Source organism: Urocampus carinirostris, chromosome 20 (genome assembly GCF_059441175.1).
Source record: "Urocampus carinirostris isolate Australia breed hairy pipefish chromosome 20, RoL_Ucar_1.0, whole genome shotgun sequence".
NCBI classification, from domain to species: Eukaryota; Metazoa; Chordata; class Actinopteri; order Syngnathiformes; family Syngnathidae; genus Urocampus; species Urocampus carinirostris.
In genome coordinates, this window is record NC_142368.1 from 10999097 (window position 1) to 11022222 (window position 23126).

Genomic DNA, 23126 nt, shown 5'->3' on the forward strand with positions numbered 1-23126 from the left:
CCAGACTGCGTCTACCTAGGCCAGGGGTGTCCAAACTTTTTAGAAAGCGGTCCAGATTTGGGAAACTGAAAATGTGTGAGGGCCGACTATTCAGCCTGCCGTTCTTTGAACAGCATTTAATAAATTCACCTCTTAGCTCGCCTGTGTAGCAATTTGGTGGTTGAAGGTTAGAAGCCGAATCGACCACGAAACAACATGCCATATACATATTAAATGTCTGAGAAAATCACAATGAGCCATGATCAATGTTCCCTCTAATTTTCCACGGGTCTGAGCAACACAAAGTCGGTGAGCAACGGCAATCCCAAGTGTGGCAACTAAATCATTATCAAACATGTCCAAAACTTGAACATCAAGTTACATTTTGCGGAGTTTCCGGCAATGCAAAAAAAATAAATCACTTTTGAATGAATTGACTAATGTAATATTGCAAAGGTTGCAGGGCCTACAAACGTTGTTTTTACAACAATTCTTTCACAAGATTTTCTTTTTTTTTTTCCTGGTATCTTTTGACGCATAATACTAACATTTTGGGGGGCTTATTGAGTCGGTTGCAAGATACAGAACTGTATTTAATCACATTTTTTTAGTGGAAGTACAATGTTGGCAACAAGATTGACTTGGTATAATTGGAAATTATTTGAATGCAGCACAAACCTTTTCTTCTTTTTCCCTGTTTTTTTTCTATTTTTTTTTTAATTCCTTTATTTTTTCCTAGCTGTTACTTTTTTCTTTTTGTTCTCTATTTACTTTTTTCCTACATTTCTTTCTTTCTGGTGTTTTTCTGAATGTTTCCTTCTTCTTTCTCTTCCTTTTGTTTCTTTTTTCTCAACTTTACACTACTTTTTCATTTTGGTATTTTTTTTCTTTTTTGTTCTATTCTCACTTCCTTTAAGGCATTTTGTGCACAATTTTACATAATATTTGGTCGTGTAGGGATTAAAAAAGCAAAAACAACCTGAAGAGCCGTTTGGGACCCGAAAGAGCCGGTTCTCTTTAGTGAGCCGAGCCGAAGAAGCCGGTTCTCGAAAAACTCTACTGACTTTACTTTTCAACTTCGTTGGACATTGACTTCAAAATACCGCATTTAGAAAACAGCATCAGGGAAACCAGAGTATTTTTACCTTCATGCACTGTAACTTTGACTTAAGTCGCTTCTTAATTAGCAATTTCGAGCCCTGATTTTTGTGCACTGGCTAGATTTTCTTGTGCGCTGAGAATGCAGGTAGTGCGCGATTGCGCATGCGCGCAGCTTAGAGGAAACATTGGCCATGAAATATTTTTTAGAATCAGTTTGCGGGGCTACTCAGGTGGTCTTAGGGGGCTACCTGGTGCCGAGGGGATGATAACAATGGACACCAAGCTTGCATTTATCAAGAAATGCAAAGAAGGCATATGAATCGCTACGCTCACTAAGGAATTTATTGGTAACCAATCGACGATCAGGACAATTATTCAGGAGGCAATTAAAGTCACAATTAAAGTCAAATTTAATTGTGTCGTCTCCTCCCCCATCTGCATTCGCCCGGTACTCCACTCGACCAACTCGAGTCACGTCACTCCAAGGGTAGATAATTCTAATGTTTCATCTGTGGTATGAGAATTCGTAACGCATTGGATAAGTGGTGCTAAAAAAATGCCAATAACAAACAAATGTTTGGTCACACATTACACACTGTCACTTTAAAAATCAGGCCAACATTTGCTCAGCTAGAGTAGAGAACTTTATGAGTCACTACTCACTATTGTAATTTTTTTAGCCTGTTTTGTTCATTTACGATCTATGTTAGCCGATTTTGGTGGTTATGCTTTTATTTGGGACCTGAAGATTGCACACTGGACCACTTCTTAGAGAGTTTTGTATACTTATAGGGACAAAATCCGGAACTAATGTGCATTAAAAACTAAAGAATAGCCATTCCCTCATTAGACGAGCGGTAGATGACTTCATCAAGTAGAGAAGGTGTCAATATTCCGATAGGTTACACACTGGCGCATGAGCTCGTTTATTATTTCCTGGGACGGCGGCTTGCTGAGATTTGCAATTAAATGGAGCGTGCTTACAAATTGAAAATTACATTTCTAATCAATACTTTTAATAGAGCATCCATTGATTTTTTTTTTTTTACTTAAATGTCCTTAAACGATATGTCACTTTTATGATTGTTATGCACAAATTGCTTGTGAATGCAATTGGTTTGTTGAAGGGACACTGTGTAATATTTGACCACTAGATGTCACTGTAACCGAAAACGATTGCTAAAAAGGACATGAAAGAATACAAATTATGGAGACTAGAAGTGACCAAATGGCACCATTTTTCTTCAGATTTTTTTGCACGGCCTTTCAAAAGGTTTTTGTTTTGGGGGTGACCATAGCAGCAAGATGGCGGATAGGAGAGCCTCATGATACAAAAAACCAATAACAATCTTAGACCTAAATGCATGTTAATATAATAGTTCAAATGTTTTTGTTTATTATTCAAATTAAACGTCCCTTCATTAGAATCAAAAGTGCTGAAAGGTAGTTAAAATATGAAATGTGAAATAGCGAAAAATGTACTGAAACGTATCAAAATGTATTATAACATATTGAAAAAGTACCGAAAAGTATGAATAAGTACTAAATAGTGTGAAGAGGGGCAGCACGGTGGATAAGTGTTTAGCGCGTCCGCGGCTCAGTTCTGAGGTCATGAGATCAAACCCTCCTGTGTGGAGTTTGCATGTTCTCCCCATGCTTGCGTGGGTTTCCTCCCACATTCCAAAAACATGCATGTCATGTTGATTGGCCGGTCCAAATTGTCCCTAGGTGTGATTGAGCGAGTGACCTGTCTGTCCCTGTGTGCCCTACGACTCGTTGGCAACAAGTTCAGGGTGTCCCCTGCCCACTGCCCGAAAATGGCTGGGATGGGCTCCAGCACCCCCGTGACCCTACTGAGGATAAACGGTGCAGCTGATGGATAGTATAAAGAGTACTAAAATGGACAATGAGTAATGAAAAGTACAGTAATCCCTCGCAATAACACAGTTACTCTTTACAGTCTTGCTGTTTGATGGATTTTCATCTTGCAATGTGTTCTGTATTCTAATTGGCTAAACAGTCCTTAGGAAAATAAGTATTGGTAAAAATAAAGAAATACATGTTTACAGGTACAGTAAACAGTATTTGTATTTGTTATATAAAAGAATGCTTGGGTCTGTAAAAAGGGATTGTTCTTTGGTTTTGATGTAAAATAGAGTATTTAATTGAATATAATTGTAAAAAAATGTACTTCAAGAATTTCGTCTATCAGAGGCTCTTTTTGGAACGTAACTCCCACGATAAACGGGGCTTCACGAACCTGGAAAATGAGGGTGTGAATCCTTTTGTGACATCTAGTGAACATATTTAAAACTGCTGGTCATTCTCCGACCTCATTCGTCTCATTTTCTTCTTGTGCTACTCGAAGCGTTGCCTCACAGGCCAGATACAATACCTTAGCGGTCCTGATCTGGCCCGCTGGCCGTTTCTTATGACATTCCTGCACTAGACAGTGCAAGTGTTCCTATTAAAGTGTCAATAATAAACCCTTTTGAGTCATGCACCTCAGCTTTTATTAAGACTTGGTCTCAGCTGCTGGATACGGCAAACTTCATTTGTGAGAATTGCATGGACGACTTGAGAAATATGCAATTAGCACATCGGTGCCATTGGGAAATGAAAGCACGCAGGTTCGAGCTGGGAGATCCCCGTGATTAGCGCTGCAAAATTATCAGCATCAGCTTGGAGTTTTGTTTAACCATTGGCCAGTAAACAATAGGGCTGCAACAATTAGTCGATGTTGTCATCAAAAATTGATAATAGGGGCGGCAGTAGCTCAGGAGGTAGAGCGCTCGTCTTGGGATCAAGGGATCCCAGTTCGAATCCCGACTCGTCCGTGTTACATGTCGAAGTGTCCTTGGGTAAGACACTGAACCCCTAATACCCCCAATAAGCAGGTTAGCGTCTTACATGGCTGCAATATAAGGCCGCTATTGGGAAATGTGGAGCACATTGTAAAGCGCTTTGGGAAGTCATTGACTTGAAAAGCGCTATATAAATGCAGATCACTTCAGTTCATAATAAAATACACGACAATTCTATTGTCGACTATTGACAGGAGTAAAGCATCTTACGTGATTTGTAGTCTCGAGCGGTAACATACAAAAAGGAAAATGATGTACATGTACAGAAACTTCAAAAGTTTGAGAGAATTTTAGCTTGGATACCGCAAATAAAAAAAACTACTTGCAAAGCAGACCTTGCGTATCATTATAGTAGTTTGGCAATGCTAGAACATTTTAAAAGCACGTCGGACAGTTAAACGTGATTCAAGTAACTTGCACTAAAACACATTTCATAGTGGCCTGTTTTGGTGTAGCATGTGACTGTTCTCTTGGGCACAACCCGTAGGAGGGCATGTCATACAAACTTATGTCGGGTGCCGTTTATCACAAGGGAATAAATGCAGCCTAAAGTGAGGCCTCCAGAGGGCAGTGTCGGCCTCATTTTTGAGCAGACTTGTTGAGAAACATGGCAATACAGTGGGACCTCAGTTATCGCGGTTAATGGGGACTAAAACCACCCGCGAAAAGTGAAAATCTGCAAAGTAGCGACACCCCTTCAAAAATGCTTAAAAAAAACAACCCAAAAAATGTTTGTTTTTTGGGTTTTTTTTTTAAAATTATTTTATTCTATTATTATTTTTTAGACCTGCGAAGCTCTGAACCCCGGAACATGGAACCACGAAGTAGCGACGCCCCTTCAAAAATGCGTAAAAAAAATATATTTTATAATTTTTTTTTAAATTATTTAATTTTATTATTATTAGTTACTAGGTCCGCGAAGCTCTGAATCCGCGAACGTCGAAGCGCGAAGTCCCACTGTAATTCTAGGCGTTTAAAAACACTTTCAAGCACTGCACACCGATTTCAAGCACTGCATTATTCTTGTGGTTAATCATCAATTGCCATATAATTAAATCAACCTCATGCTAAATTTACAAAAACAATAATGATGTGGTTATTGTACGGATCGTTTCAATATTCTGCAGCCTTAGTAAACAAACCTGCATACAGCCTTCCTTGGTTTCATACAACAACCAGACACATTTGTGTTAAGTGTACATTCCGTCTCACTTCTCCGCCTCCCAGCTATGAAATCTGCTTCTGCCTGAAAACCACGAGTGCTGTCATCACTCAAAAGCATCAGCAGCAGGCAGTTAAAGAGCACAGGTGTCTGGAGAACACAACGCGAGCCTCGCCATTCTGCCCTTTAGCCACCTTTCTCAAGTCCGAGTTGTCAAAAAGGAAAAGAAGAAGTAGAAGCGGCTGGCCGGCTGGCGTGTTGTCGCATCGCACTCACTGACCTTTGTTGTACTCGGGCGGTGAGAAGAAGCACTCCGAGGAACATTTGGACAGATGGAACACAACCTTCTCCAAAAGGTCAGCCAAGACTGCGCGGGAAAACAAACAAGTGCACACATAAATGAGATGATGACATAAAAATCATCAAACCAGTTGAGATGCCGTTTGACATCATTAAACAAGATGAACAGCTCTTTTCAAGGCAAAAATGTAATAGAAATCATTGGGCTGTGAGAAATGTCCACAAAAATGTATGTAATGATGCTCCTTCTGCGTGGGGAAGGGCTTTAACATCATCATATTATCATCTTATTTATTTTAGTACTATATTTTAATGTTTAATTACTATTTGAATGGGTTTTAGTGTTAAGGAAGCTATGTTTTAATGCTATTTAAGAATAACTTGGATGACATGGGGAGACCAGGAACAGATTATCGTATATTGCACACTATAAGGCGCACCGTGTTATAAGGCGCACCTTTAATGAATGATATATTTTTAAACTTTTTCCATACATAAGGCGCACCCCATTATAAGGCGCTATAAGTGCATGCTGGTTTAAGATCAGGTAATTGTACAATTTTGTAATTGTAATCCTGTGCAGTCCTTCGAGACATTTTTGTGATTAAGGACGTCATAAATGAATGTGACTTGACTTGGCTACAGTAGAGGATGTAGTTACGTTATGCAACCGTTAGATGGTGCCGCGCTAAAGGGAATGTCAACAAAACAGTCAGATAGGTCAGTCAAACTTTATTAATAGATAACAAACAAGCTTTCCACAACTCCATTCACTCCCAAAATGAATAAACATCCATTTTATTATTTTCTCTGAGGTAAAGCATTTTCGTGACACATCTTTAACACCTTTGAACAACAGCAAGGCATAACATTTTACTTTTGCTCCATTTAGTCAACATGCAAAAAAACCGCCTGATACTATTATGGTAAATTAAACGTTAGTGCAATCGCAATATAGTGACACTCGTAACGTGCAAAAACAACAAGTGCAAAACAATAACAGTAAAGCAATAACATGATAACTATAAAATGTAAAACATTGTAGTGGGTTTTACATAATTCACCCATGGAACCATTGTTCAGTTAGCAAGTTCCTAGGGGGACTCTTAATTCTGCCGGCTCTAGCCACTCTCGTGTTCGATTCATTAATGTTGAACTCTCTCGCTGCTGCTCTATTCCCGTGTTCTACTGCGTGACTGATCGCCTTGAGTTTAAATTCTGCGTTGTAAGCGTGTCTCTTCATAGGAGCCATTTCAGGGTCTTTATACAAACGCACAAATAAAAGAGAATCGTCGATGACAACAGGTCAGTCCGTCAGCGAACCTTTGCTTCCACAAGGCGAGCATTTTTGACCCTGACTCCCGTCGGTCCTGTTTGTCATGCATTTTCCACCCTTCCGTTCCCGATTTCCCCGTTCGTCTCCATCTACGACCCGTTTTTTGACCCCGACCACGTTTTGATTTCCCGTCCCGGCTGACGATTTGTTTTTTGACCCCGACCACGTTCTGCTCTACCGTCCGGGCTAACGACCTGTTTTTCCGTCTACTACACTACGATCTCCTGCTCCGGAAGATTCACTTCCGCATTCGGAACACGTTCCAATTCTGTGAGCGGCTTGCTTCCCGTGCCCAGCGAGCGCCAGATCCCGGCACTGCCTTTCCTCTATACCTAAATAAACTTGTGATTAACGCTACGCATCCGGGTCCTACTTCCGTTCTGGTCGTGACAGGTAGTGTATGGGAGTGAGTTAAGAATTGTATTAATATAATTTACAAAAATTACGACTTTTAAACAAATGTGTGAGTTTCAACCTACTGTGTGATGTTTTTAATTGTTTTAACGAGAATATTTACCTTGGCGTGCATACAAATATTTCGGTTGTTTTAAATGTGTTTGTATGGCTTATTAGATTCAAAAACAAATAATTCACTAACTGTAAATTACATAAGTTTAGTTCTGTGCGTTAGAACTGTATAGTAGTTTACATGAAAGAAAAAAGTTAAGCTATTTTCTGTTTAAGTGTACAAGAGCATTTGGGGTATCTATCCAAAGAACTGCATTAGTATAAGAAATAAGGTTTTAGGAGTGTATGAGAGTGTTTTAAATGAGCAAAAAATGAACACAGAAATAATAGTGCATACAATACACATTATGGAGAGTGGAGTTGTGTGAAGAGAATGTACACTTCTGTTTTTGAGAATGTTTCAGTAGTTTGTAGACATACTTAAACAAAAATCAATACCGTATTTTCCGCACTATAGGGCGCACCGGGTTATAGGGCGCACCCCCAAAAAATAGTTTTTGGTCCTATATCTTCCATACAAAAGGCGCACCGGATTATAAGGCGCTACAATAGGAATGTCGAGAAAACAGTCAGATAGTTCAGTCAAACTGATTACCCCCTTAACATTCCCAAAGCTTGCAAAGAAGCAGATACGTGTCGTAGACACGTGCGGATGCGGTGTCCGTACGATGTCACTCAAATGCATCGTTTCAAATATCATACGGAAGGTTAAAGTCTTGGGATTTAAGAAATGCCAACCATCCCTTAGTTTCTATTTTCTTTTTCGCTCGCAACTTTACTGTGCATATGACAATAAACACTTGGAATTGAGTTTGATTTACTCAACTCATCACAGCAACATCAAGATCGTTCTAAAACAAGATACCGGGAAAATATAGAGCCGCATAGCTCACCTAAGTTCTCACGTTCAATAATGATACGCAACCATGGTCTTCTTACAACCGTGAGTAAAGTAAATCCAGGAGAGTAAAATATTACAAATACAGACTAATGAAACATGTTTCTTTATGGCGTACTTTAGCAAGCTTGCTATTCACAGTCATCTTTTTCGGCCAATTGCAGGGTTTGTTTTGGCCCTCTAGCCTATCCGAGGCTCCGAATAACTTCAGCCAATAGCGATCGATTCAAATGATGATTGACACATCTTTTTCGGCCAATTGCAGGGTTTGTTTTGGCCCTCTAGCCTATCCGAGGCTCCGAATAACTTCAGCCAATAGCGATCGATTCAAATGATGATTGACACATTGGTTAGCCAATGAAACGCCGGTATATAAATCCCAGCATACACCGCGGACTACTCCACGTTCGGGGGAAAATCGAGTCGGCAGCTGTTGCGTAAGTTGCGAGACCTTGCGACTTAATATTGATCCATATATAAGGCGCACTGTATTAAAAGGCGCATGGTCAGCTTTTGAAAAAAAATAAGACTTTTAGGTGCGCCTTATAGTGCGGGAAATACGGTAATTTATTATTTCTGAGAACAATTTAGTACTCCAAGCACAGTTTTTGGTAAAAAATAAATTATTATCCATTATGCATGTCTGTGCATTCAATAAGTATCAAAACCGTATTCTAACACTGAGTGTGAAACTGTTTCTATTGAGAGTCATACAGTCATGGATGTGACAATGTGTCTATAATCGGTAAAAAAATGGAAGTGTGAATGTTATTGTAGTGTGTGTGTTAGGGTTGTTACAGTAGCTTTTAAGCTGCGGGCGAGAGATGATTCAGAACGCTGCTGTTCTTATTTAGTGAGTAGAAAGAGGTGCTAAACGTGACAAGTTGGCAAGTGACAACAAACACAGTACAGGAAAGGGCTTAATAGATTGGTCATTATTAGTAAGTGCTACAATTTCTCACCAATAAACACTTGTTAAAAGCTGCCGCCGCAGGCGACTCTTAATCGTCGGCCGAATAAAAGCGGAGCGGAAAAAGCGGGTTATAAATTGTCACGGCAGCGCATCCCGCCTTAAACGGCCGCCATAAAAAGCAGAACGAGAGGGAGCGGCGAGGAGTTTTGCGGTCGGGCTTATAGAATGTCGGACGACTTCCGCCGCCGCCTTTGCCATGACTTTCTTTCGTCCCCCCCGAATCACGACTGTTTTCAGGAGTTGGCGTGACATTTCAAGAGACCCGTCGTGACTTTGAGAAAAATTGGATCATTTTTCCATTGTTTTTTTTTTCTTTTTCAACAGCACAGCTTTGAAAGAGTAAAGCTATTGATTTAGCATCTTAGCATCTAACCCACAGGTGTCAAACAGGCGGCCCGCGGGCAAGATCAGGCCCGCTAAGGGATTGAATACGGCAAGCGAGACAACACTCAGAGAAGCGCAAGAGAAAAACAAGCTGCAGGTTGAAATATGTTAACTTGATGTTGCCAAAGCCAGGTGCCTCTCTCTCTCTCTTCTTCCCTTTTTCTCTCACTCTCTCTATTTTTCTCTCACTCTCTCTCTCTACTTTTCTCTCACTCTCTCTCTACTTTTCTCTCACTCTCTCTCTCTACTTCTCTCTCTCTCTCTACTTTTCTCTCACTCTCTCTCTCTACTTTTCTCTCACTCTCTCGCTCTACTTTTCTCACTCTCTCACTCTACTTTTCTCACTCTCTCACTCTACTTTTCTCTCACTCTCTCTCTCTACTTTTCTCTCACTCTCTCTCTCTACTTTTCTCTCACTCTCTCACTCTCTCTACTTTTCTCTCACTCTCTCTCTACTTTTCTCTTTCTTTGACTCTCTCTCTCTCACTCTACTTTTGTCTTTCTTTGTCTCTCTCTCTACTTTTCTCTTTCTCTCTCTCTCTCTCTACTTCTCTTTCTCTCTCTCTCTCTGTCTCTCTTTACTTTTCTCTTTCTCTGTCTCTCTCTCTACTTTTCTCTTTCTCTGTCTTTCTCTCTCTCTCTCTCTCTACTTTTCTCTGTCTTTCTCTCTCTCTGTCTTTCTCTCTCTGTCTTCCTCTCTGTCTTTCTCTCTCTCTCTCTCTGTCTCTCTCTCTCTCTCTCTCCCCTTTTCTCCCGCTCTGTCAGTCTGTGTCTCTCTTTTTCTCTTCCTTTGTTGCTCTTTCTCTCTTCATACCCTTCATACTTTCTTTTCTCTTTTCTCTCCTTCTGTCTTTCCATTTGTTTCCTTCTCTCCCTTTCTTTTCCCCCTCTCTCACGACTTTTTATCTTTTGTTTCTCACGCTCTCTCATTTTCTTTCTTTGTCCCGCCCTCTCTCCTTTCCCTCCCCTTTTCTCTTATTTCTTTATCTCTCTTTTTCTTTCTCTTTATTCTACTAGTCCGGCCCCCGACAGAATGTTTTTTCTATCATATGGCCCCCCGAGTTAAAATGAGTTTGACACCGCTGATCTAACCCGAGTTGTGGTTCACGTGATCGTATGAAGATTGTTGTTATTTGACAGTTATGATTCTGTGTCAGAGGGAAAAAAAGGATTGATTCACCCATCATCTTACCAGTGGTGCTTAAACCATTGGGATTTTCCATCATGACTTTGCGGTAAAGTCTGCGGCACGTGTCTGTCCAGCTGTCTTCTGTCTTATCGGTTTGAAGCGAGGACAGGAAGTCAATGATCTCGGGTTCTGTCCAATGAAAGGTGGTTACACACAAATGTTCATGTACCGGTACGGACTGAACGAAGGACATCTCACCCAGATGGTTTTGATTGGTTCTTCTTGCGTCCAAAGTGTAGTAAGTTGGTGGAGGCAAGGACGACAACATAGGCCAGGGATAAGGATCATCTCCCTACAAAGGGAACAAACAAAAGTTATTTTTTAAACAGCTGATGTGATGGTATCATTTGATGAAAGGACAGAGATCCTGCGATTTTAAGCCCTTTCACACTTAACTAGCGCCATTATTGAGATTACATCTGTCTTTTAGGCGGCAGTAGCTCAGGAGGTAGAGCGCTCGTCTTGGGATCAAGGGATCCCAGTTCGAATCCCGGCTCGTCCGTGTTACATGTCGAAGTGTCCTTGGGTAAGACACTGAACCCCTAATACCCCCAATAAGCAGGTTAGCGCCTTACATGGCTGCAAGGCCGCTATTGGGAAATGTGGAGCACATTGTAAAGCGCTTTGGGAAGTCATTGACTTGAAAAGCGCTATATAAAATGCATATTTCATTTTGACGCATTAGCGATGTAATTTCTTATGGATGGCAAAACCCCACATTGTGCTTTTAGGGAAGAATTGTCATTTTAAAAATGGCCAAAGGCTTCAATCTCGGTATTGATCTTAAATGCCATACTTTTATTGTCCTTTGTCTTGACACAGATGCAACTACTCCTTTATTGGTTTACATTTCCTGAGTCCTTTTATTGATTTGGTCTCCTAACTCCTCAAGGCCTTATGATGAAGGTTTTTTCCGTTTTCTTGGTCTCGACTTTGTATCTAATCATCAATCTTTCCCACGTTGTCATGGTCTTGAGTTGGGTCTCTTAACTCTTCAGGGACGGTCATGAATCTTGTACATTTGTTATTGTTATTGTTATTGTATAGTGACTTGTTTACCTGACTGCCCATTTTGCACATCTGGTTAGCTGCTCCTCTTTCACTTTTTGCACTACTGTATAATACTATACATAGCTATAATTATTTAGTATATTATTAGTACTTCAATACTACAAATCAATACAACATTTGTTTTATATCTGTACATTCAAGGAAACTGTGCGGGTCAGATATATTAACATTTCGTTCTGTATACATGTGTACAAGAATGACAATAAAGTAGATCTGAATCTGAATTTATCCTTAGTCTTCGTCTAGACTTGTAAAGGGTCATTCCTGTATTTGACTTGACTCGATCTCTTTATTCCTCAAGGCCTGATAGTGCATCTTTTTCACATGTTCTTGGTCTCTCGGCTTGGTATAAAATCCTCAATATTTCCCCACATTTTCACAGTCTTCGTCTTGACCTTGCCTCAAATCCTCAACTTTTGTAATGAATTGTTCCCATATTTACTTTGTCTTCACCTTGACTAGATCCCTTATCTTTTCGAGGTCTGGTTGTGATTATATCTCAGATTTTCCCTCTCAGGGTACTGACTTGGTTTCAAAGCCTCAACACCTTGTGATGAATCGTTCCCCCATTTATTTTGTCTTTGTTTTAACTCAATCTCTTAACTCCTCAAGGCATGGTTGTGATTTTAATCACATATTTCCCCGGTCGGGCAGCACGGTGGCACAGTGGTTAGCGCATGTGTGGCACAGTTCATGTCATGGGAAGCTCCTGCGTGGGTTCAAATCCAGCTCCAGACTTCCTGTGCGGAGTTTGTAGGTTCTTCCCGTGCTTGCGTGAGTTTCCTCCGGGCACTCCGGTTTCCTCCCACATTCCAAAAACATGCATTTCAGGTGAATTGGCCGGTCCAAATTGTCCCTAGGTGTGAATGAGCGAGTGAGTTGTCTGTCCCTGTGTGCCCTGCAATTGGCTGGCAACCAGTTCAGGGTGTCCCCTCCCCGATGATTGCTGGGATGGGCTCCAGCACCCCCGCAACCCTACTGAGGATAAGCGGTGCAAGCTAATGAGATGAGATGAGATTTCCCCGGTCTGGGTCTTAATTTGGTCTGTAATCTGCAAAGGCTTGAGAAGCTTCCCTTCATTTGCTCTGTCTTTGTCTTGACGTTGCTTCGTAATTTCCTCGTCTTGGTCACTTTTTCTTCATATTTTCCTCTTAAAACATTTTCACGGTCATTACTGTTTAGCATTTTCAGTTTTTTTTGTCTTAGTCTTGACTCAGTTTAACATGTCCTCTTTCTTGGCCTTAACTCCCAGATGGCTTTGTGTTCCTTTCATAGAATCCAATAAAAGTGACTTGCAGATAAGGACATCTATTCGGGAGTAATTGTTAAGCGTTCCTAGTGTCAGAACTTTATCAAAGCGTCACAGCTCCACATTTGCATCTCGTTCTTACTCTTTATCTGCCTTTTTTGGGGTATTCTCTGTTGCATGTATTGTGCTTGTTTTAAGCTACTTTCTTTTTTATAACTTCACAACCAAAAATCACAGATGATTTTGTAACAAGACGTATAAACAAAGAAGCTGTGAAAATGTGAAGCAAACACTCTTTAGAGAGCTTTCCACATCCTCCCTCTCTTTAGAAGTGTGTCATATCCTCTTCGTCACCTCCACTTAAAATGAAATCCTGTTTTCTGTTCGCTGAAACAAGACCTGAATAATTGATAACCAATCCCTACTCCTACGAGGCTGTCGGCTTCAAACAAGTACTGAAGAGTTTTCTGTAATAAAAAGGAACATCAATACCAGATGCATTGAAGTCAATGTGATCTTAGGCTGACCTGCTGCAAGGCCCTTGGGGGGAGTCTCCTCTCAGACGGGCCTCCGACAACAGTGATGCGGACCAGCACGTGGTTCCTCTCCACTGACACATTGTCGAGGATGACGCTCCTAAAAGGATATATTAACCATCACAATGTTTAATTCAATTCAATGAAAATATATGGTGTTGTTCTTGATCCACTTATCTTTTTCTCTCGAGTTTCCCGTTACTCTTAACTCAGGCCATTTCATAGATTCTTGGTTTCAACCCGACTCATGTTCTCTCGGTCTTGGTTTTGACTGGGCCTTAAAATGTGGTAGCCGTACAATTCACACTATAAGCCGCGGCTTTTTTAAATGAAACTATGAACAAATGCTCATCATGGAAAAGGTGTCAACTCAAAAGGGAGCGCTAACTACCATTTTGGGAATAATTTTATGAGACAGGAGGCAATGTCCAACGAAACAGAAATGTTTAAGGCAGATTCCTATTCATCTGTTTGCATAATCGCGGGTTTAGTAGTACCGTAAATTCGGACTATAAGCCGCTACTTTTTTCCCAAACGTTCAACCCTGCGGCTTATTCAGTGATGCGGCCAATTTATGCAATTTTTCTAACAGCCGCCGGCGGCGCTCGAGTACAAATGGTAAGATTTAGACCGGTGGAATATATGCGCCGAGGAAGACTGCAACTTCTTAGCTTGTGCACAAATTAAATTAGCGTAGACATATCATCAACATGCAAATTGCAAAAGAAAGGCACATGACGCAGCTTTCAAGCTATACGCAATCGAGCAGTCCGATAAAGAAGGAAACAGAGCTACTGCACGTAAACTTTACTTTGAGAGCGTGTTGCTAGCGTGTATTTGAAAAAGGGAGCGTGGAAAGACGTCTATATGACAAAGTATTTTTCCCATACTGAAGGTAGACGATTTTGAAGACGTCAGTTATGAGGAAGAAGATGAGGACGGTTTACCGTGATTTCTACATGTACGGTATATATTTTTTAACAGACCCATTTACTGTGTTGCAAGCGTGTTACTAGTAGCGTTTTGCTACCCTTCACAGGCACGGTTTGGGATGAAAGTTATAAAATTATTATTAAAGCTTTGAAAACTCTCTCGGTGTACCGTCTTTCTTTGGAAATATGTGTAACCATGTATAATATGTATTTGCAACTGTATATTTTTGTAATGTATTTATTTTAGAGACTTATTCTGATATATTTTCCAAGGGCGAATGAGAAAGAAGCAAACGGGGGCTGACGGGAAGTGGAGTAAAGGTGAGACGTGTTTGTGGACGCAGCGGGCAATAGTGGATATATATATTTTCCCACCCTTACCTTTGGAAATATACACTTTTTTTTCCTTTGATTATTTTCAACGGGACCCGGACTCTGCAGGTCTGCATCAAACCTTAAGTACCAGTATCATTTTCCGTTCATTATGGCGGCTATGGTTTTTGGACTGTGTACTTTATATTCAGTTACAATCACGGGACTCAAAGTCGGGTTTGGATTAGTTTTGTGATTGTGTTACATGTTTTAATGTGGGCGTATGCGGCTTATATACAGGTGCGGCTTGTGTAAGTACAAAAGCGGTTAACCTCTTAAAATGTGGTGGGTGCGGCTTATAAACAGGTGCGCTCTATCGTCCGGAATTTACGGTAAATACTGTACACGGTTGGATTGTACTGATTTGTGCTTGATGTAACGAAGCCATTTTTGCGGACATTCAAACAAGTTAAAGATGGCAAGCGGACGTAATAGTGTGTTACCTCGGCTTTATAGTTTTCAGGTATCCTGTTTCAGACAGATCGTGAGGTTTCTCTGATGAGTATATTTTGAAATGCTCATCATATCTTGAATCCCAAGAGTTTAAGCTTTCCAATGATGCAGCATGACATCGTACAGACATGTATTTGTTGGCAAAAGGAACGTTAAGGGGTTAAGGAACTGTACATTATTAAAAATCTTCCTGTGTAACGTCTTTCTTTGTAAATATCTAATGTTTCAATGTAGGCACATTCAGCTTATGTTTTCTTTCCTTAAAAAAATATACTGTGTGCGGCTTATAATCAGGTGCGCCTTATAGTCCGAATTTTATGGTATTATGTGGTCTTGTTCTGTCTCTCTTTTTTAAATTGGACTTTAGCTGGTCGTACATTTAATTAGTTAAAGTTGGGTCTAACATTTCAGAACTTTTTATGGCTAATAGGATTTGATGAAAAATGGTATTACATTTTTTTGGACCTTTGGAGGCCAATCCAAGTTTCCAACCGCAAGAAAGGTGCCTGTTTAAAGTCCAATTACAGTCTTTGCACGGAGAACGAAAACCATAAATGTGAGCCGCTGGGGTACATTATCACGGTGAGAGGAAAGCTTGGCCCTAACACCTCTCATCGGATCTGAACATTTTCCAATATGACTTCCTTTTAGGGCTGAATGCTAACTGCTTTAGTTCCAATCTGTGAAGCAATTTAGACTCTGAAATTACCAATACGGAATGAGATACCTTTTTTGCAAAGGTCCGCTCACTCTGCCCACGGGTGATTATCCGGAACAGCTAAACGAAGGACATGCAATCCGAAGAAATGTGCCTCAAAAGATGTATTTGTAGCCGTCACAATTGTGTTCCACTGCGAGTGAAGAATGCGGCCGACAGGAGTAAAAGATGATAACGACGGTTCTTGATGATAGGGTGAAAGCCAGATAAATGAATAAGCTGTCATGTCGCCCGATGCACTGATATGAGTCGGCGTTTTGAGGCCATTTACATTCACACGCAGCGGCTAAGGCAGTCGTCATTAGAATGACAGATGGTCTCAGGACATCCCAAATTCCTGTTCACTTTATTTTATCTTATCAGTGACAAGGCTGGCAAACATTTGCACGCTTTGCTCTCCCTATTTCAAAAATTGCAATCTGTCACATCACACTGGTAAAACAAAGAGCTACAATAACTTCTAATCCCCCAAAAATCCAATCCATGCAATCTAAAATACTTTATGAATTACAATTTGTGTGTGTGTGTGTGATTGTATGTGACCTATAGGCTCTGAAAAGGCTGAACAGCTTTTCATGAAAATGTAGACAGACTGTAGACAGAATGTAGCCTGCAGCTCCCGACCAACGACCACTCCAAGCAGCCGAAACCAATCTTCTATTGGCCCTGCAATGCCATGCCGTATTTTCTTGTAATATACATAAATATACATATATATATATATATATATATATTATATATATATACAGTAATCCCTCGATTATGGCGGTTAATGGGGACCAAAACCACCTGTGAAAGGTGAAAATCCCCAAAGTAGCGACGCCCCTTTTAAAAATGCTTAAAAAAAACATATTTAAAAAAAAAAAATTTTATTTTATTATTATTATTATTTTTTGACCCGGTTAATGGGGACAGAAACCACCCGTGAAAAGTGAAAATCCGCGAAGTAGTGACGCCCCCTTCAAAAATGCTTAAAACCTGAAAATGCTTAAAATATATATATATATATATATATATATATATTTCATAGTATTACTATTATTTTTTAGACCCGCGAAGCTCTGAATCCGCGAACGTGGAACTGATATATATATATATATATATATATATATATATATATATATATATAGCTATCATAAAGAACATGCTTATTAAACTGTTATTAATCAGTTTAACTCCATATCACTAATTACAAAGAGCTTTTCATCCTGTGTCATGGTAGAAAATGCGCCGCTTCCTCCTTCCACCTCTACGTGGCCTACGTCAGACGTCATTTCTGCTTACAAGCTTTACAAACTGCATACTTCACTATTTGCCAACTTGTAATCTGCAGAATACAAGTTTCTTTACGAAGCCATTTCTTTCAGTTTCACTTGGCTCTACTTCGCCGAAATGCACACTTCGGCCAAGGTGTTCGCTTCGGCGTTGGACTTCGAAATGCACACTTATTTTGACGGACTCGGACCAAAGTAAACCCGAAGATGCTTTCTTTAACCTAAGTACGCACTTTGCCGCCAAAATCCCTCAAATTTAGTTGATTAGTCGGGTTTCGGGTCGGGTCGGGCTTCAATACTTGCGGGCCTGGCTGATCTTACCTCTATTCCTGATTGATTTTTTTCTTATTAATCTTTCATAACTTTATTTTTTTTCATCCTATTTTGTGTCGAAAAATAAAGATATTTGAGAACATTGGAATGATTTTACCCTGATGCAGCAAAGCCTCGCCCAGACTCCGTTTCTAGTGGCCCCTAGGTAAATTAAGTTGGAGACCTTTGTTTGAATCCATACTACCATCTTACCAATAGGTTTCTTTCTTACTCACACCTCTCATGACTTAGTCAGTACCTTGTGCAACAATACAGACCTTTGGTACTGCATTAGAAAAGCCCCCTCAAGGTTAGGGGAACAAAAGAAACTGTTGTGCACATCAAAACGTCAAAGAAGTCAGCATCCAAATGTTTGTCCAAATGTTTCACAAAGCCTCCAGCAGGTGACTGGCGAGCCTGCTGAGCTTTTGGCATTTGCAGTTGGCGGTGAGCTGCAACTCTCCGCGACTTTAACCTTTCGTGCAGATGGACACATGGATAAACCCGTTCCAACCAATGCTGGGGTACCAAATGTAGCCTTATTTCGAAGGCTCATGGCGTATTTTTCTCGGTAACGAGTACGTAATTCATAACATTTTTTAACTCAGCTTATTAAAAGCAGGTCATTAACTATAACATCCGATTATTGACAACCATTCATTTTCTCAGGTGTTCAAATACTTATTTGCAGCTGTATCACACAAATAAATCGTTAAAAAAATCATGCATAGTGATTTCTGGATTTTTCTTTTTAGTTTATCTCTCTCACAGTGGACATGCACCTACGGTGAAAATTTCAGACCCCTCCATGCCTTCAAAGTTGGAGAAATAGCAGAATACCAGGGTGTTTAAATGCTTATTTTCTTCACTGTACAGTGGAACCTCGGTTTTCGAAAGCCTCTCAGTCAGAACAAATCGGAGTACGACCAAAAATTTCGAGAAATTCTTGCTTTGCTGTTCGGTCAAAAAAAATCTGAACGGCGGTAATGCGTGAGTGCGTACGCTAGGGTGCGATGCTGAGCGGCGTACGGGTGTAGATCGCTCTTTTCGTGACCGACTGTTATCGCGTGCAGACGTGCTTCGTTTTGCTTTCGCTTTTAATATAGGTGTACCAAGTGTTTTAGCCCCTAATTATGCCTCCGAAGAAAGTCTGTGCAAGCAGCAAAGTTGCTACAGGTGAAAAAAGAAACTGGTAGTGCGTACAACTGTTGCATTTAAGAAAGAAATAATAGCAAAACATGAAGGAGCTGTGCGAGCACCTTCTGCTGACCTCCACAAAGGTAAGAAATCTTATAATTCTTTTCTTTATCCTTTTATTTTTACGCGTTCATGTTAGCGTAATCTTTCGTACGGAAGATTACGATAACGCAAACGTACGATTACCCTGGGTTAGCTTTATGTTTACGTTAAACATTCAAGGTAAACGTACAGGGTGTTGGAACGGAGCCCAACATTGAGGGTGTTGGAACGGAGCCCCCTTTCCAATGAACCGCTCACCACTTGTTGTGGAGACCCGGGTGCTAAATGACTTGTAAACGACCTGATTTTTTTATTTTTACACGTTCATGTTAGCGTAATCTTTCGTACGGATAACGCAAACGTACGATTAGCCAGGGTTAGCTTGATCTTTACATTAAACATTCAAGGTAAACGTTCAGGGTGTTGGAACGGATTAAAACGATTTACATGATTTTTAATGGGAAAAATGATTTCGGTAATCGAACAAAACGGTTTTCGAACAGGGTTCTGGAACGGATTATGGTCGAGAACCGAGGTTCTACTGTATATGAATAAATACGGTAGATAGGAACCAAACAAGTGACGCCAGTTTATTACATTACAATACATCGATACATAATTTCAGTGGTTAACGGAAATAAACAGGCACAGAAGGTAAGCTCTTACCCGTCGATACTGGCCATGCTGTCCCTTTGGCTTTGCAGCAGCACGGCGCAGATGTTGTATTGGCTCTCCAGCAGCAGACAGGAGTCCAGATTAGAGCACAGCACATTGAGCAGTCTGCAACCACATCAATACACAATAACGAGATTTGACTTTCCAGACCAAATACAGACATATATTCTTTATCCTCTAGAAAAAACAACAAATTTAGCTAAAGTTTACTGAATCACTTTAAGTTTAGTTTTACTTTTTGGGTTTCTTAATGAATGCATATTACTGTGCTAAACAGAGTTGCGATGAATTATTTAAATTGTGCAAACTGTTCACTTATTTATATCCCATATAAATGTGATTAATGCTGAATTTCATGCCGATTGAGGAAAAACAAAATCACACTTTCCTATGAAACGGTCAACACTGTTTGGTGAGTATAAAGTTAACAAAAGTGTGAGTAACTGTATTCTTTATTATCGTGACTATGAATTAGAATATTCATTTTTAATCTGATAAAGAAGGGGTAGGAGAGGTTTTTGAGTTGTCGGATGCATTAGGTTGTAAAATATTGGCCAAAAGGCCAGGAGGAGAAAAATTACGGGTTTTATTTTGTGTATCTACCGATACAGTGTCGAATCGAGAGGAAAAAAATGAAATAGGCCAGGGATGTCAAACTCAGTTGGGCTCTGGGGCCGGATCCGGACTTTCTGTTCTCAGGTGAGCTTGATTGGTAAAAGAATGTCTATTCAAAATGTTTCACTTTGTTTTTCACTATTAGCCTACATTAGTAACCTACCCTACATATTATAATCACGGAGGACTAGGGATCTTTTCCAAACACAACATATTTATTCACAAACAAAAGGAAAACTGTTTTTATGTTTGGCATTGAATATGATGAGTAGTTTGAAGTTTTACACATGATGCAACTCACCACGCTATACAAACTCAACACTGACCTCTAGCGGCCAGAAAGAGCATTTGGTTTGCTTTTTTTTTTCAAATATCATAACTTTGGATGACCTAAAAACTTACTTCTTATTTGACATACAGGACTCAGAAATTTACGTTACAGGGTTCCTACAGCGGAAAGCAAGTTAAATTCAAGGCTTTTCAAGACTTTTTTTTTTAAAAAAGTGTAGTAGGATGGTAAAGACACAACAAAATGTCCTCAAACTGTTGAGCAGTAAAAATATTATTTAAAAATTATTCAAGTTGCTCTCAAATTTTCATCTCCAGTATATATGTATCCATCCATCCATTATCTGCACCGCTTATCCTCAGTAGGGTCGCAGGGGTGGAAGCCCATCCCAGCTATCTTCGGGCAGTGGGCAGGGGACACCCTGAACTGGTTGCCAGCCAGTCGCAGGGCACACAGAGACAGAGCACTCACTCGCTCATTCACACCCAGGGACAAGCACGGGAGAGAACATGCAAACTCCACACAGGAAGGTTCGGTGTATCTATATATACTTACCATCTTTATATTTTAAACATTTTCGTTTAGCGGTTTGATGGGTCACATTTGGCCTGCAGGCCAAAATTTGTCCAACCCTTTAATAGAGTGCTAGTTTACTCAATTTATTGCGGTCTTTCTATTGAGATTCAATTTATTTTAGAAACATGAGACTACAAGTGTGGTAAAACAAATCCCGGCTATAAAACGACGTCGTGCTGACATGTCCTAAAATCACATTAGATACGGTCCCGGCTCAAAGAACAGTAAAGTTGCATAGTCAAATCACTCAAATTGTGCTTAAGTGTCAAACCGGGTACCATTCACGAAGAAAATCCCCGTCGATTTCTGGCGAGTCTTGAATGTGTAAGAGAAGCGGATTAGTGTGAAGCCAATTTTCCCCTGCAGCTTCACTTGCGAGCTTTGAATAGAAAAGGGAAATAAAGTGGGGGGAATCCCCGCGAGAAACCTTCATGGTTCATTTTCAAATGCTGGTAATGATGCTCGGCTTAAGCATTCTGCGGAGACTCCGTACCGGCTGCGGAATAACGACCGCGTTCGGGCTTTGTACTTTACAAACCTCAACACCGAAAATACAAGGGGGCCTATCAAAATTCTAAGCAGTAAAAGTCCTTCACCTGACCCGCTCATATTGGCTACCCCGGCACAGTAATAACCTATTCGTTCTGCATTTCCAGTAAAACACAGTACTATTCTTCTATTGGATTTGAATAATCCGTGTTCCTGATGAAGTAGGCATTGTTGGGACTATCGCGTTTTAACTCTACAATTTTTACTTTTTCGTACATTACTCCACTAATTTATGAATTGATTTTCAACTTTATAAATCTGATCGTTGCCTACTCATGCTTCACTTACATTGTCACATAAATCCCTTGATCCGATTGGGAAAATCTCTTTGTTTATAGTTTCCTACAAAATAAGACTGAATACAGTTATGGTGGCACCCTCTCAAGCACAAGGCCGCTGAATTTCTCATCATGGAGATATTCTCCCTACCTTATATCCCTACCTTATATGCTTACATCTGAGTCGAATTTACAACTCTAATATAAAATACTGAAACCTGGGGGTCAGTTTATACGTGCGTATTCAATTGTCTGTCACCAGTGCAGTGTTTAGGGGCTGGGGGGTTGTTTGATACAGGAACAACAAAGGGGAAATCAATGGGGGAACCCTAAGCACAGAAGGGAAATTATAGTTTGAATGCGCGTTTGTATAATGTTATCCTCAAAAGTGGCTTAACGAAGCCAAAGATTATATCCAGGTTCTGTTTGTATTCTTGCAGGAATTGTATCCTCTTGGGGACTGCTCACTATTAATCAAGATGGCCTTAGTTTGTAGTGCCGGGAAGCCTACTCAAGAGCTTTGCTCCCCATATTCCAAGGCCGCTCCGGAGCTTGCCTCCCTACATTTATAGACACGCATTGTGTTACAAAGTTTCACTATCCTTATCGCTCATTTATTATACTCATACACCATCTAGGGACCGACATTATACACTGCGTTTAAACATGTGATTCCTGTATAAACCAATGAGATCCGTTTACTGAGTTCATATAATCTCGTTTAAACCAATCAGATGTGTTTTTTCATTTTTGTGTTTTCCAATAAATGAGCCTCTAGCCATGTTTTCTTCCTGACCCGATCCTGGAAGCACACGCCTTTGATGGAAGGGCTATCAAAAACCTAAATCTCAGACTCAAGAGTGTGTTCTTTTCTTCTTTCTAATAAAATCTCAAATTTTAACCTTGACAAAAGTGTGCTGAATTTTTGCCATTTTTTGGGGTGATATTTTTTTTGCTATACACAATGCCTTGAGGAATAAAGAAAACGTCTGTCAGTACACAGAAATGGAGGAAATTTGTGTGGTTTTAACCCAAGAGACAAAATGGATATGAAGTACTTGAGATTGAACAAGGGTTCACTGCTTTCACAGGTTGGTGTACACATTTTCTTCTATTTATTATCACCCAAGAGCAAAGCGAGGGTCGTGATGTTTGGGATCTAATAATGTATATATATATTTATATATATATATATATATATATATAATGTTTATCTGTCTGTTTGTGTCTGTCCGCCCAAGGAAAGGGGGAAGAAGTTTGGATACAAGGAAAATCTTTCACAGGCAGTTAAATAGATTACTCTAGATGTGTAAAATGCCAAAAAAAAGCTGACT

General features: G+C 40.1%; 1 protein-coding gene across 5 annotated transcripts in view; it reads right to left on the reverse strand.

The window, feature by feature from the left end:
- Nucleotides 1-23126, reverse strand: part of tbc1d32 (TBC1 domain family, member 32) — a 94983-nt gene that overhangs the window by 24751 nt on the left and 47106 nt on the right. For 3 of the 5 annotated variants that reach the window (XR_015848244.1, XM_088324758.1, XM_088324759.1), the window contains exons 24-27: nucleotides 19477-19590; nucleotides 13502-13610; nucleotides 10658-10946; nucleotides 5387-5473 (exon numbers count right to left, since the gene is read on the reverse strand). Coding sequence is in view for 4 of the 5 variants with exons in the window: in XM_088324758.1 (XP_088180884.1) it covers nucleotides 5387-5473; nucleotides 10658-10946; nucleotides 13502-13610; nucleotides 19477-19590 (599 nt within the window). In the remaining variant the exon portion in view is untranslated. The remainder of the gene's footprint in view (nucleotides 1-5386; nucleotides 5474-10657; nucleotides 10947-13501; nucleotides 13611-19476; nucleotides 19591-23126) is intronic. The other 2 variants (XM_088324761.1, XM_088324760.1) reach the window with 1 other exon arrangement.